The sequence below is a fragment of the Myotis myotis genome, unplaced genomic scaffold (genome assembly GCF_014108235.1).
Source record: "Myotis myotis isolate mMyoMyo1 unplaced genomic scaffold, mMyoMyo1.p scaffold_m19_p_1, whole genome shotgun sequence".
Classification (NCBI taxonomy): domain Eukaryota; kingdom Metazoa; phylum Chordata; class Mammalia; order Chiroptera; family Vespertilionidae; genus Myotis; species Myotis myotis.
In genome coordinates, this window is record NW_023416313.1 from 223,297,214 (window position 1) to 223,309,918 (window position 12,705).

At 45.2% G+C, this 12,705-nt stretch overlaps 1 protein-coding gene across 10 annotated transcripts in view; it reads left to right on the plus strand.

Moving 5' to 3' along the window:
- The window catches only part of DICER1 (dicer 1, ribonuclease III), a 63,837-nt gene that overhangs the window by 32,168 nt on the left and 18,964 nt on the right, over positions 1-12,705 (plus strand). For all 10 annotated transcript variants that reach the window (XM_036317973.1, XM_036317994.1, XM_036317947.1 and 7 more), the window contains 10 exons: positions 4,170-4,302; positions 5,650-5,892; positions 6,576-6,730; positions 8,207-8,339; positions 8,989-9,064; positions 9,627-9,766; positions 10,525-10,704; positions 10,909-11,122; positions 11,294-11,447; positions 12,328-12,510. In XM_036317973.1, coding sequence (XP_036173866.1) covers positions 4,170-4,302; positions 5,650-5,892; positions 6,576-6,730; positions 8,207-8,339; positions 8,989-9,064; positions 9,627-9,766; positions 10,525-10,704; positions 10,909-11,122; positions 11,294-11,447; positions 12,328-12,510 — 1,611 coding nt within the window. The remainder of the gene's footprint in view (positions 1-4,169; positions 4,303-5,649; positions 5,893-6,575; positions 6,731-8,206; positions 8,340-8,988; positions 9,065-9,626; positions 9,767-10,524; positions 10,705-10,908; positions 11,123-11,293; positions 11,448-12,327; positions 12,511-12,705) is intronic.

Genomic DNA, 12,705 nt, shown 5'->3' on the forward strand with positions numbered 1-12,705 from the left:
GTATTCATACGTGTCCCGTGCTCTACTACCAGTCAACGTAAAACGTATAAATATGTTTCCCGCATACAATGTGCTAATACTGTGTGACATTGGACAAACCAGGGTTCACACCCCCCCATTTCCCTAATAACCTTTTGTTTACAGAAAAGTTGCAAAGATGTGCAGAGTTCCCCTGTAGACCCCCCGCCCCCCAGCTTCCCCCCCAGCTTTTCCCCGCCTATGCTATTAACATCTTATGTTATCACTAGGAGTCCCCACCCAGCTTTTCCCCGCCTGATGCTATTAACATCTTATGTTATCACTAGGAGCCCGCGTGTGCGAGTAGCTCTCTGCCGCTGGCCTCCGCTGGCCACCCGCCCATCGCCGCTGGTAGCTCTCCACTGCTCTGAGCTCCTGCCCGCCTTCCTGTGGCTCTCCACCACTTGTAGATCGGTCCTGATGTTGTGGTGTAATGGATAATGAGCATATTTCTCTCTTACTAGGTAGGATTATATAGCCTAGGATAGGATTATATAGGATGGTATGTTTGTCACAACCCAGAAGCTAACATTGGTGTGTTACTGTGAACGAAACTCCAGACTTGATTTGAATGTCACCAGTTTTCCTGTTAATTTCTCTTCATGCATTTGCGTGTATGTCTCCCTAATCTCGGGTCTCTCACAGCTTCTCAGTCTGCCCTTGTTGGGATGACCTTGGCCGTCTTGGAGTCAGGCATTTTGTAGAATGCCTCTCACTTTGAATTTGTCTAACATTTTTCTCAGTGTTAGCCTGGGGTTTTAGGGTGTGGAAGAACACCCCAGAGATGAAGTGCCCTTCCCATTGTATTAGGGTTCATGGCATCAGCACGAAGCATCACAGGTGATGCTAGACTGGATCACCTGGCTCACTGGTGTTTGCTGGCTTCTCCGCTATAGCTGTCTTTGGCCCTTTTCTTCCTTTATCCTTTGGAAGCAAGTCTCCAAGTCTGGTTTATCCGGGAAGGGCGGGTTAAGCTCCATTCCTGGAAAGCGGCTTCTCTATGTAAGTTGTTAGATAGAATTCTCTGTGAGGAAAACAGGTCTCTGTTATCCTGTCTGCCTGTTTGTGTTTATTGGATCAGTATGTATTCATGTTTGTTTATTTTCTACTTTGGGTTGTAACCTAATATTAGGTTATTCATTTTGTTGCTCACATGGTCCACACCTTTGGGGCTGGCTCCTGTGTTCCTGTGATGTGCCGCCTCCTCTTGTGTTTGAGCACAGCCTTATGATCTGATGCTACTCGATGCCCAGCTCTTGTCCTTTCCCTGCTTTCCCTGCAGAACAGTCATTCCTCCAGGGAGCTCTGGCTCCTTTTATTTCTACCCACTCTACAGAGGTATATTTTGTGAAAGTTACCTAATGCCTCAGCCTCTTCATCTGTAAAATAGTAGCAATAGCTCTCTCTCCTATTGGACATTGTATGTAAAAATGTCTGTTTTCTCACCTGACACACAGTAGGAATACAGTGTCAGTGTGTTATAACTATCAGTGATTGTTTTTTTGGTAAGGTCATACAGGAGTTACATTTGATTTTCTCACTTTGGTAAGAAAATATAAAGAGTAAAGATATTATTAAAGGTACTAGAGGCCCAGTGCAGGAAAATTTGTGCACTCGGGTGGGGGGGTCTCAGCCAGCTTGAGCCTTCTTGCAGTCCAGGACCCCTCAGGGGATGTCCGACTAATGGCTCCCTATGAGGAGTGGGCCTAAGCCGTCAGTTGGACATCTTTACGCTGCCACGGAGGTGAGAAAGGCTCCTGCTGCTGTGCTGGCCAGCCATGAGCTGGCTTCTGGCTGAGCGATGCTCCCCTGTGGGAGCGCACTGACCACCAGGGGCAGCTCCTGCATTGAGCGTCTACCCCCTGGTGGTCAGTACGCGTCATAGCGTCCCGTCGTTCCACCATTAGGGTCAATTTGCATATTACCCTTTTATTATATAGGATTGTTGATAACATATTTCAGTACCTGGCAGACATTTCAGATCATGTGCTTGTATCTATGAATTTTCCCCCTTTGGCTCTCTGTGAATTAGCATGTTTAGTCAAGTCAGAAGCACATTTACTGGTTTTCAGAATCTAGCATGCATAGTTCTCGTTTTGGGCCACGCTGCTGCCAGTGTAATTGGGTAGGCAGCGTGCATTTGCACACAGTGTGGCATTTGCACAGCCAGTGCCCACTGTGGTGAGGTAGGTGCAGAGGTGGAAGCATCCAGAAACTCTTTGTTTGGACAGTATGTCTGTCAAATATAATACAACAGTAATGATTTTTAAGATTCATTTTGTTAATAGTTAATTTTCATGGAATTTTACAAAAACATTGGTCTCTGATGGATTTGAAATAAAAACAATAACCAATTTGCTGTAGATAGTTTGAGAAGCTCTGAGCACTGGAGGGCAGCGTAGTTTACCACACAGCTTGCTGGTGGGACGAGGCGCATAGACTCACTGTAAGAGGCCAGAGAACAAGTGAGATGGTGTCTCGCAGTCCTCTGTCCCGTGAAGCCTCCAGGCAGCTTGTCTGGCTGGTCCGCTCTGCAGTAGCAGACCTGTGTCGCTTCTCCGAAACCCACAGCTTCGACTTGGGCATGTGGTTTGGCATCCCTTCACCTTACCTGAGAGAGAAATATGTGTTCTCTCTCTAACTTTTCCAGCCTAGGCATAGGGCCTTTAGTGATTTCTCACAAGAGATTTTGTTTATTACTGTGCATATTGTGCCTTCTGTTCTCTGCAGTGTCGATGTGCGTGTCATTAGGAGAAATAACCCACTCTCAGGGCCTCTGTCTCAGCTGATTGGAGTCTGCCAGGCTGATCACTTGGCAAAGTAAAACATGTCCTCTGCCTGATCAGGAGTAACTTGAAACGTATCGTTTTAACCTCCGTTGCATTCACATTGATGCTTGCTTACCTAAATAAATTTGGAAGTCCATATTTCTAAGATAATTGCATATTTTAGATGTGGGGTATGTTATTCGTGTGCATGTGGCATTGCTTTCTGTTACAGATGTCATAGTTTGTTGTAATAACTAAACAAAGCTTGGAATGTGCTATAAGGACGTTTCTGATCCTAACGTTTTCAGTGCTAGGATTGTAGGCAGGCTCCCAGGCTGTGCTGATGGGGAGGCAGCAGGGTATTTTAGATGGCCACTCAAAGTTTCCTCCAGCTCTTTGATATTAGTCTGTTTCATGTATTTAGAAAAGGAAAAAAGAATGGTTTGACTTAAAAATGCAGTTTTCTATTAGGAATTTATGCTATGTTGTATGACTTCAGAAGGACCATATGGAATCGCTTACGTCAGGTGTGGAACCATTTATCCTGTGTGCTGAGTTTTGAACGTGGATATTTCCAAAATAGCTGTGATGCCGTGCTAACTGTTCACCTTCTGTGCGTGTAAAGTGATCTCCGCCTGCGGCTCTTCCCTGTCTCAGCTGGAAGGCCGGCTGAGGTGATGGGCACCTGGGCGAATGCGGAGGAGCAGGCCGTGTCGCGCTCTTTCCTCCGAGGGTGGGATGGGCTCTGGATGCTGTGCCCAGGCCCCGTGTCTGTGATGCAGAGCTGTGGTCAGCGCCGGGGGCCGGGACGGTGGGGGGTGGGAGGCAGGTGCTCTCTCCCTGGGCTGCTCTCGGTGCAGGGTGCCAGGGAGACGGAGCCCGGCCCGGGCTTTTTCCGCAGACAGCGGGGCGTCTCAGGCTCCTCTGCTGCAGAGCTTCCCCCTTGGCGCAGGGGGGTGAGCGTGGCACAGACACTAGGGCAGGCCTGCTGCCCCAGGTGGTGCCAGCGCCGAGAGGCGCATGCGGCCTGCAGCTGAGGTGGAGGAGGAATTGCTGTTTCTCTGCCTGCTCTGGCTCTGTCCCTTCCTGGGCCACATTTCTGTTACGCCATCACCCAAATTAGAGAGTTTGAGGCACTGTGACCATCGTATCCATCAGGCTGCGTCAGCCTCAGCCCTGTGGTTGTGTTACCAGAATTGGGCCCACAAACCTACTCAGCGCGGGGTGGCAGTGGTTTCTGTTGAAGCTACTTGGGGAAAGTGCCATTTTGTTAGGTATATTGGCTAAATAGGTGCATTTCCGTGTTAAGGGAGACCTTATAAACAAAGTCTAAATGGTTTCCCTCACCAGCGTTTAACTTGAAAATGTGTGTGATTTTCTTAGGTTGATAAAGGAAGCTGGCAAGCAGGACCCAGAGCTGGCTTACATCAGCAGCAGCTTCATCACTGGACACGGCATCGGGAAGAGCCAGCCCCGCAACAAGCAGATGGAAGCGGAGTTCAGGAAGCAGGAAGAGGTGACTGACGCTAAAATCACTACAGCGGCAGCGTTCAGCGCACAGGCGGCACACTGCCCACGGGCACTCCCTTCTCCAGGCGCCTCGGCCTTTTCCCGTACGACAGGGTGCCTGTCCATGCACGGCTCCTCCTGAGGTGGTTGTGTAGTGATTCAGAAATTGAGAGTTAGAATTGCCCTGGTAAATCAGCTTTGTGTCTTATTTGCTGTCAACCATTGCACTTTGCTGTATCAACCTGAGGCACACAGCTCCGTTTCCTAGGAAAACGGCAGGCGTAGCCGCCACTCCTGATGACGCAGATGGCTGAAGCAACAAATGAAAGCTTTTCCTGGAATGGTTTTGTTTTGTTTTCCATAAAGATTTTGGCTTAGTTTTTTTCATACTTTTTAAGATTTTAATACAGGAAATAGCACTGTAAAGGTGCGAAAGCCTAATGTAGTATTCTGGCTCTCAAACAAAATATTTTTATTTAAAGTTTGTTATTTAACTTAAAAGTAGCAGAATAATTCACATTGATGCCGTTTTCTATGTCCTAGCTTTTTGATAGTATTCCATTTGGGGAGTCCGACGGCCAGAGGCTGATAGATCTGTCTAAAACCCCATTTACTTTATTATTTAGCTTATCCTGAATTGGGAAATGGTGTTATTTTAAATCTAGGAAGAAAAAAGTTTTACTTTATTTTTTAACTAGAGGCCTGATGCACGAAATTCGTGCAAGAGGCCCGGCCCTCGAAGCCCCGGTTGCCTTGTCCGGCCCCCGCAGCCCCTGCAGCCGTGGTTTGTCCGCTGGTTCTGCTGTCCGGCCTAATTAGCATGCGAGCTCTTCATTATATAGGATTCTAACTTCTGCATGAAAAAGTTCTCACGGTTCCAGAAAATAAGTGATGCCTTGCCTATCATTTTTAATTTCAACTGATTTAGGAATTTTAGTGAATTATGACATCTTTGGGGGGATGTTGGCACAGTCTCACAGACAGATATCATTGTGGGGGGTCAGAATGTCAACAGGACGCAAGAAGTGGATTCATTGGGTCACTTTGTTGGCAGGATTCTTTTGTGGTCATTAAAGACGCCAGCCCCTTCAACGTGAGGCTTTCTGTGGTTTGTGCGTGGACACGTCTGTAAAGTTGGAAGACACTTCGATTTCTCACGTCATATTCAGTTGAAAACTATTGTTAAATCAGAACTTCTTTGCCCATATGTTCATGCAGTATGAATTTTGATGTCATCTGCCTTAAAAATTTAGCATGCCCAGAGTATATGTCAGAAATGACGGTTGTCACTTTTACTACATTTTTTTTTGGAAAATTTTTTAGAATTGCTTTTATTTGGTGGATTTTTTTTCAGGTACTTAGGAAATTTCGAGCACATGAGACCAACCTGCTAATTGCAACAAGTATTGTGGAAGAGGGTGTTGATATACCAAAATGCAACTTGGTGGTCCGTTTTGATTTACCCACAGAGTATCGATCCTATGTTCAGTCTAAGGGAAGAGCAAGGGCACCCATCTCCAATTATATCATGTTAGCAGATACGGACAAAATCAAAAGTTTTGAAGAAGACCTTAAAACATACAAAGCTATTGAAAAGGTAAGATCCAAAAGTTAAAGTTATTTCTGTGTGCACAGAGATAGGTAAAAATTCACCTACAGAGAATGACCTCAGCAGACCTGTGCAGTGTGTACATGATAAGAAAGTTGAACATAAGGGTGGTGCAAAATAGGTTCACAGTTGATTGTATGGAAAATAATACAATAATTAATAAATCACAATACAAGAATAAACTCTGTTTCGTGTACTTACAACTGTTAACCTACTTTTGCCCCTCCCTGTAATTACAAACGGCCAGCAGCATTTTCTAAAGCACTTGCAAGCTTACAGTAAAATGGAGAAAGTGGTCATATGGATTATTCAGGAAGAATGCCTGGAAAGCACACTGAGTGTGGACAGTGTAGTGACAGTTGACGGTTTGGGTTCTGGAGGGATGTCAGAATGATATTGCTCCTATACTAATGGAAGAGACTGGTAATTGCGTGTGTGCGTGCGCTGTGCACTGTAAGCCTTGCACCTTTATGATGAGTGTCCCCCGTGACCAGTTCTAGAAGGAACGCACGGGGAGGAATTTTCTGCAGCAGGTGGCTTTGGAGTATTGAAGGGGTGTTTGGAAGAGAGTTTCCTGTCAAGGGGCCTTTTTCTAGAGGGACGGAGGTGGACAACGCACATATGGCAAAGAAGGCGTTAGTTGCCTCACAGATTCTGTTTTAAATGTTCAGATCTTGAGAAACAAATGCTCCAAGTCAGTTGACACTGGGGAGACTGACATCGAGCCTGTGGTGGACGACGACGACGTGTTCCCGCCGTATGTGCTGAGGCCCGATGACGGGGGTCCACGCGTCACAATCAACACGGCCATTGGGCACATCAATAGGTACGTGTGAGCTCACCGGCGTGGAAGTCTCTGAGGACTGAAGGTTTCAGTCTAAACCTGTAGGGACTGCATTGTTGTTTACCTTTTGCCAACACAGACCCATCTTTCCATTTATGGCTTGTAATATTTTGATGAGAAAAATCTGAAGTTGCTTTTTTCCATTCATTCTTCTTTTTAGTCAAGGGGCTAAAACAGTATTGTGCAATGAAAATGTTTAGTTCCCATCGACAAGCTTGACACAATGAAGGTGTGCTTATTTTAATTAGATTTAATTTTACAATGCTCACTAATATTTTTCTGAATTCTGAAGTTTATTGTTTTGTGCCACAAATGTTGGGAAATATTGAATTTTTCACCTGCAACAATTTAAGATTATGATGAATTAACTTGTATAGTTGAGTATGTTCTAATTTACTTGGTCCGGACTTGGTAATAACATTTCTAAGGACGAAGAAAAGCAGATACATGCCTAGAGTATGTATCAGGATAAATCTTATGCAGAGGTAAAACACAGGAGCAGCCAGCATAAGACTTTCTTTTCAACTTTTTATTTCAAAATAAATTAAAACTTTAAAATGTTGCAAGAATACTAGTAAGAACTCCCATGTCCCCTCACCCAGAGAGGCCTGTTCAGGATTCACGGGATGTGCTTGGTAGTGAGAGAATCCCACCTGGGGCCATGGGTTTGTCTGTTTTTCTCATCACCTCTTGTCTCCGTCAGCCTGGAACTGATCTTCAGGCTTCCTTGACTTTAATGGCCTTGCAGCTTTTGAAGATTACAGGCCAGTCACTTTGTGGGCTGTCTCTCAATGTGGCTTCGCCTGGCAAGTGTAAGATCGTTAAGGAACAAACACTGGCGGTGTGTTCTCTTAACAGACTCAGAGCCTCTTCTGCACGCACTGCCCAGCATGGTAGTCACTGGACACGTGACTATTTAAGTCCAGATTTCAATTTTAAATATATTTTATTGATTTTTTACAGAGAGGAAGGGAGAGAGATAGAGAGTTAGAAACATCGATGAGAGAGAAACATCGATCAGCTGCCTCCTGCACATCTCCCACTGGGGATATGCCCGCAACCCAGGTACATGCCCTTGACCGGAATCGAACCTGGGACCCTTCAGTCCGCAGGCCGACGCTCTATCCACTGAGCCAAACCGGTTTCGGCCAGATTTCAATTTTAATTAAAATTAAATAAGGTAAAAAGTTTAGTTCCCTGGCTGCCCTCTCCACCTTTCAGGGGCTCAGTGGCCGCCTGGTGGACAGCGCCCTTCCAAGAGCATCGCTGCAGGAAGTCTGTTAGACACACTGTTCCTTGTTGACAGTGTGAAGCAGTGAGGCTCCCACTCCACTAAGTGCTGCTCCAGCAGAGGCGAAGAGGGACCTCAGAAGTCAAACTGAGGGTGTGACTGTCAGTAACATGTTCTCATCTGTCTCTCAGTGTAGATTGAGCATCAGAATTCCTTTTTCTCCCCAGATACTGCGCTAGATTACCAAGTGACCCGTTCACTCACCTAGCTCCTAAATGTAGAACCCGAGAGTTACCTGATGGGACATTCTATTCAACTCTTTACCTGCCAATCAACTCACCTCTTCGAGCCTCCATTGTTGTAAGTTTAGAGAAAGAAATGATGTGCCTTCAGTATCACTACATAACTCACGGACTCGCAGAATTGGGGTGTATGACCTCGAGGCCCCGCCACGATCCGATCAGTGTCTGCATTTCTGACAGAACGGGTCAGCTGTGACTTAGATGCGCACCGTGACCCCGAATTCGGAGCTGTCATTGGGCTGCCCTATTGCTCTCCTGACCTGAGGCTCTGTCTTTGAGTAACTGCTGTCTGTCCTTGGTCCCAGTGCTCATTTCCAGATATTGGAAGATGACTAATTTCTATTGCACATTGAAAGTTGTTCAGAACTATTATCATGTATTTTGTAGTCAAATCTTGATATATCTTTATTTTTTTGTTACATGCTTGTAGATTAATGAAAATAAAATATATTAAAATTTAAATTCACCAAAATTGTTAATTCTTAGTTATAATTTATTCAGTTTTCCTGGGAAAGATTTTTAAAGTTGGCTTTTAGATATGGAGAATAGGATTTTTTAAACTTGTGGACATTTTTCAAAAGAAAGAACTTTCCTCTGGTAAATTTCAACCTGAAAGGTATTGGGACAGAAGTTCTGTAGACATTTTAGGTGTTAATGACAATATAGCTGCGTGCATACACAATGGAAATATTTCTTGTTACTTTCAGGGTCCCCCGATGAGCTGTATACGATTGGCTGAAAGAGTTGTAGCTCTTATTTGCTGTGAGAAACTGCACAAAATTGGTAAGCATTTGAAAAGCACGTGCAAATAAAAATAAAGTTAAAAACATTGTAAAGCAAAAGCATGTCAAGGACTTTATAGGTCGACAGGTTTTGTGGAGCTGTGAGCTGTGTCGGGGGAGGAGGCTTGGTTTCCCACTGCTGAGCTACAGACAGCTCTCCTTTTTCGCTTTCTTTACTAACTCCTTTTAGATACATAAAGGTTTCCATATACTGTTGAATCATGAATGTTTGCATTTTAACACCAGTCTCTCAAACTAACCTATATTAGTGTACAAGTTAATCCACTTCCTTAAAAACGGGAGGACGTGATCCCCATGGCTTTTGTAAAGTGATGACAATGTGCTCTTTTCCTGTTCGGATGTTTTTGTTTTTGAAATTCTGCTCATATTGAATATATGGATTCAGCATAGACTTTGCCTTAAGTATCACGTTCAGTTACGTTTTTAGTAAGAGCAAAGATGCTTTAGTTGTCATTACTCCTCCAGTTGCTTCCGCCGTATCGTCGGCTGATTAGGGGGACAGCGTCTGTATTGCGTGTGTCAGCTCTCTTTACGTTTCGTAGGTGAACTGGATGACCATTTGATGCCAGTTGGGAAAGAAACTGTTAAATATGAAGAAGAGCTTGATTTGCATGATGAAGAAGAGACCAGTGTCCCAGGCAGACCAGGCTCTACAAAGCGAAGACAGTGCTACCCAAAAGCAGTTAGTATTGGTTAGAGCCGAATAAAAATCTGGCCTTGTCACTTTCTTTCCTGCTGCATCAAATCTCAGCTCCCCTGGCTGGCTTCCCAAACCCTGTCATTTGGCCCCCTCTGGACCTCCACTGCCTCCCCTCCCGCTCCTGCCCTCGGATCTGCCCCTGCCCACTCCGACATGGCACCTCTTTTTCTTTCCGAAAGGGTTCTTAGACTCACCTATCAGGTTCTATCCAGAACTAGTGTATTTCTTTTAAAGAGGTATTCTTTGTTTTACTCACTGTGGTGATAAGGTGCTTGCTTTACTTACGTGTGGGGCTAAGACAGAAGAGGATTTGTATGATCAAATAGATAAGTGGAAGGGTGCCTGTTCAGGGTGAGGGGCACACTGGCGGGCATAAGTACAAACACCTGTCAGGAGCTAGGGTGTGGCCTGCTAGGCGTCAGAGTCCGTTCTCTCAGCGTATGTGTCCAGGTGGATCGGTGGCAGTTCATGCACTAAAGCAGCCGAGTCTGACTTCTGGTTCCAGCTGTAGAATCAGCAGTGCATTTTGGGTAGGTGAACATGGGCCTTGTATCCCAGACCTGAGAAATGCTTATTTACTCTCCAGCGGGCTACGCAATAGGCGGTCTTGTGCTTCAGTTCTTTTCTCAGCTTCTCAGCAGCATTTGGTAAAGCCCGGAGTAAGTTTCTTTTCTTGCCAACATCTGGAAAAGAGGCTATTATATTTGAGCATGATGCTGAGTTTTTCTTTCCAATTCTAGATTCCAGAATGTCTGAGGGATAGCTATCCCAAACCCGATCAGCCCTGCTACCTGTATGTGATAGGAATGGTTCTAACGACCCCATTACCTGATGAACTCAACTTCAGAAGACGGAAGCTCTATCCCCCTGAGGACACCACAAGATGCTTTGGGATACTGACAGCCAAACCCATACCTCAGGTGAGGCACTGCATCATGACTGCCGATGTTAGGCGGAAAACGACCTAAGAGTGACTGCCTTGTTCCTGCAGTGTGTTCAGTATTTAAAAATTGAGCTGTCTCTCCTGCTTCCTGATAGAAAGCATCACTTCTCTCCTGAAGTGAAATACTTAGAAAGGAATCGGTACCTGTTAACCGTGGGCACTTTGTCTCCTTTGTGCTAAGATTCCGCACTTTCCGGTGTACACTCGCTCTGGAGAGGTCACCATATCCATCGAGCTGAAGAAGTCTGGCTTCACGCTGTCTCTCCAGATGCTCGAGTTGATTACAAGGCTCCACCAGTATATATTCTCACATATTCTTCGCCTTGAAAAGCCTGCACTAGAATTCAAGCCCACAGACGCTGACTCAGCATACTGTGTTCTACCTCTGAATGTTGGTAAGGACCCGACTCGAAAGAAGGAACATTTGGCTTGGCAGCTGCTTTTGTACATAATACAGAAGCCTCTTACCGTGGTAACTCTGTGTTAGACACATGTGAATAGAGAGCTTACGTCAGAGTCTTTTCCTATTGATATTTTAACAAGCTAACAGTTTTTTCTTCCCTAAGTGAATGACTCCAGCACTCTGGACATTGACTTTAAATTCATGGAAGATATTGAGAAATCAGAAGCTCGCATAGGCATCCCCAGTACAAAGTACTCAAAAGAAACACCCTTTGTTTTTAAATTGGAAGATTACCAGGACGCAGTTATCATTCCAAGGTGAGCGGTTGGCGGAGATGAGGGCTGGCGGGGCGCTGTTTCCGAAGAGTCACCTGTTCGCATGGGAGAGCGTGCGCTGCGGTTTGGCATTGCTGTTTCCCTTCATGGTGGACTTGTTTTCTCCAGTTCATGTCCTTATAAAACAACACCTGAATCCTGTCGTGAAAGATCAGGTCATCTGAGGGTGTTGACAGGCTTTCTTCCTAAAACCGCCCTCCTTTTAATCCCCAAAGTCTTCGAGAATTTGATCATAAGTAACATTTCGCTTAACATTTTTATAAGGAATAATGTTACTAAGTTCGAAGGAACTGGTAAATCTGAATTTCTCTTATTTTGTACAAATGCAGGGAATGGAGATTTTAGGCACTTTCAGCGTCTGAGCGCTGGCTCTAATGCTTTTCGCCTGATTTTCCTTTGTGTGCCTCAAAGCCAGAGCTAGTGGTAGCTGGCATCCGACTACCGGCATTAGTAACGGGTAGTGCCCACCTCCGTGGCCGGTGTGTCACGGTCGCATTGGTAATGTACACGTGTCTGCTCAGCGTGGGTATTGGAAGCTTTCTGTGCTGTTTATATCGATGGAGCGAAGAGTTACTTAATGAGGCCCTTTAGCTTCTGTGTGTTACGGAGGTGTAGGTACTAAGACAGAAGGGGAGATGGTCAGGTAGGCTTTGCTCGATATAAATGTAGTGCTTTTTTTCAAATCCACTTGAAATATATAATTTGGAATTAAAGTTTTCGTTAATGTTACTTATTTTTAACCTTTTGAACTCTTACTTTACAATCGTGTTTCCATTTCCATATTAAAAACAGTGAGTTGTGTTTTGAGAACAGTTGATTTAAACCACAAGTCATTATTATTATTATTATTATTTTTTTTTAGGTATAGAAATTTTGATCAACCTCATCGGTTTTATGTTGCTGATGTGTACACTGACCTTACCCCACTGAGCAAATTTCCTTCCCCCGAGTATGAAACTTTTGCGGAATATTATAAAACCAAGTACAACCTTGACCTGACCAATCTCAACCAGCCACTGCTGGATGTGGACCACACATCCTCACGGTAAGCCTGCCCCTGGGGCGCTTTTCCAGCGCGCAGTAGGCACATGCAGAGGTTCACGGTATACTGCCCCCTTGGCCCCTGAAACCAGATGCTGTGCTCACAGACCGCCCAGGGTGTGGTCCAGGGTCCGTGGTGGCGATGAGCTCTTCAGGCGGGCAGGCGGCACTGGGAGAGCGGACTTGGTCTGTTTGATAA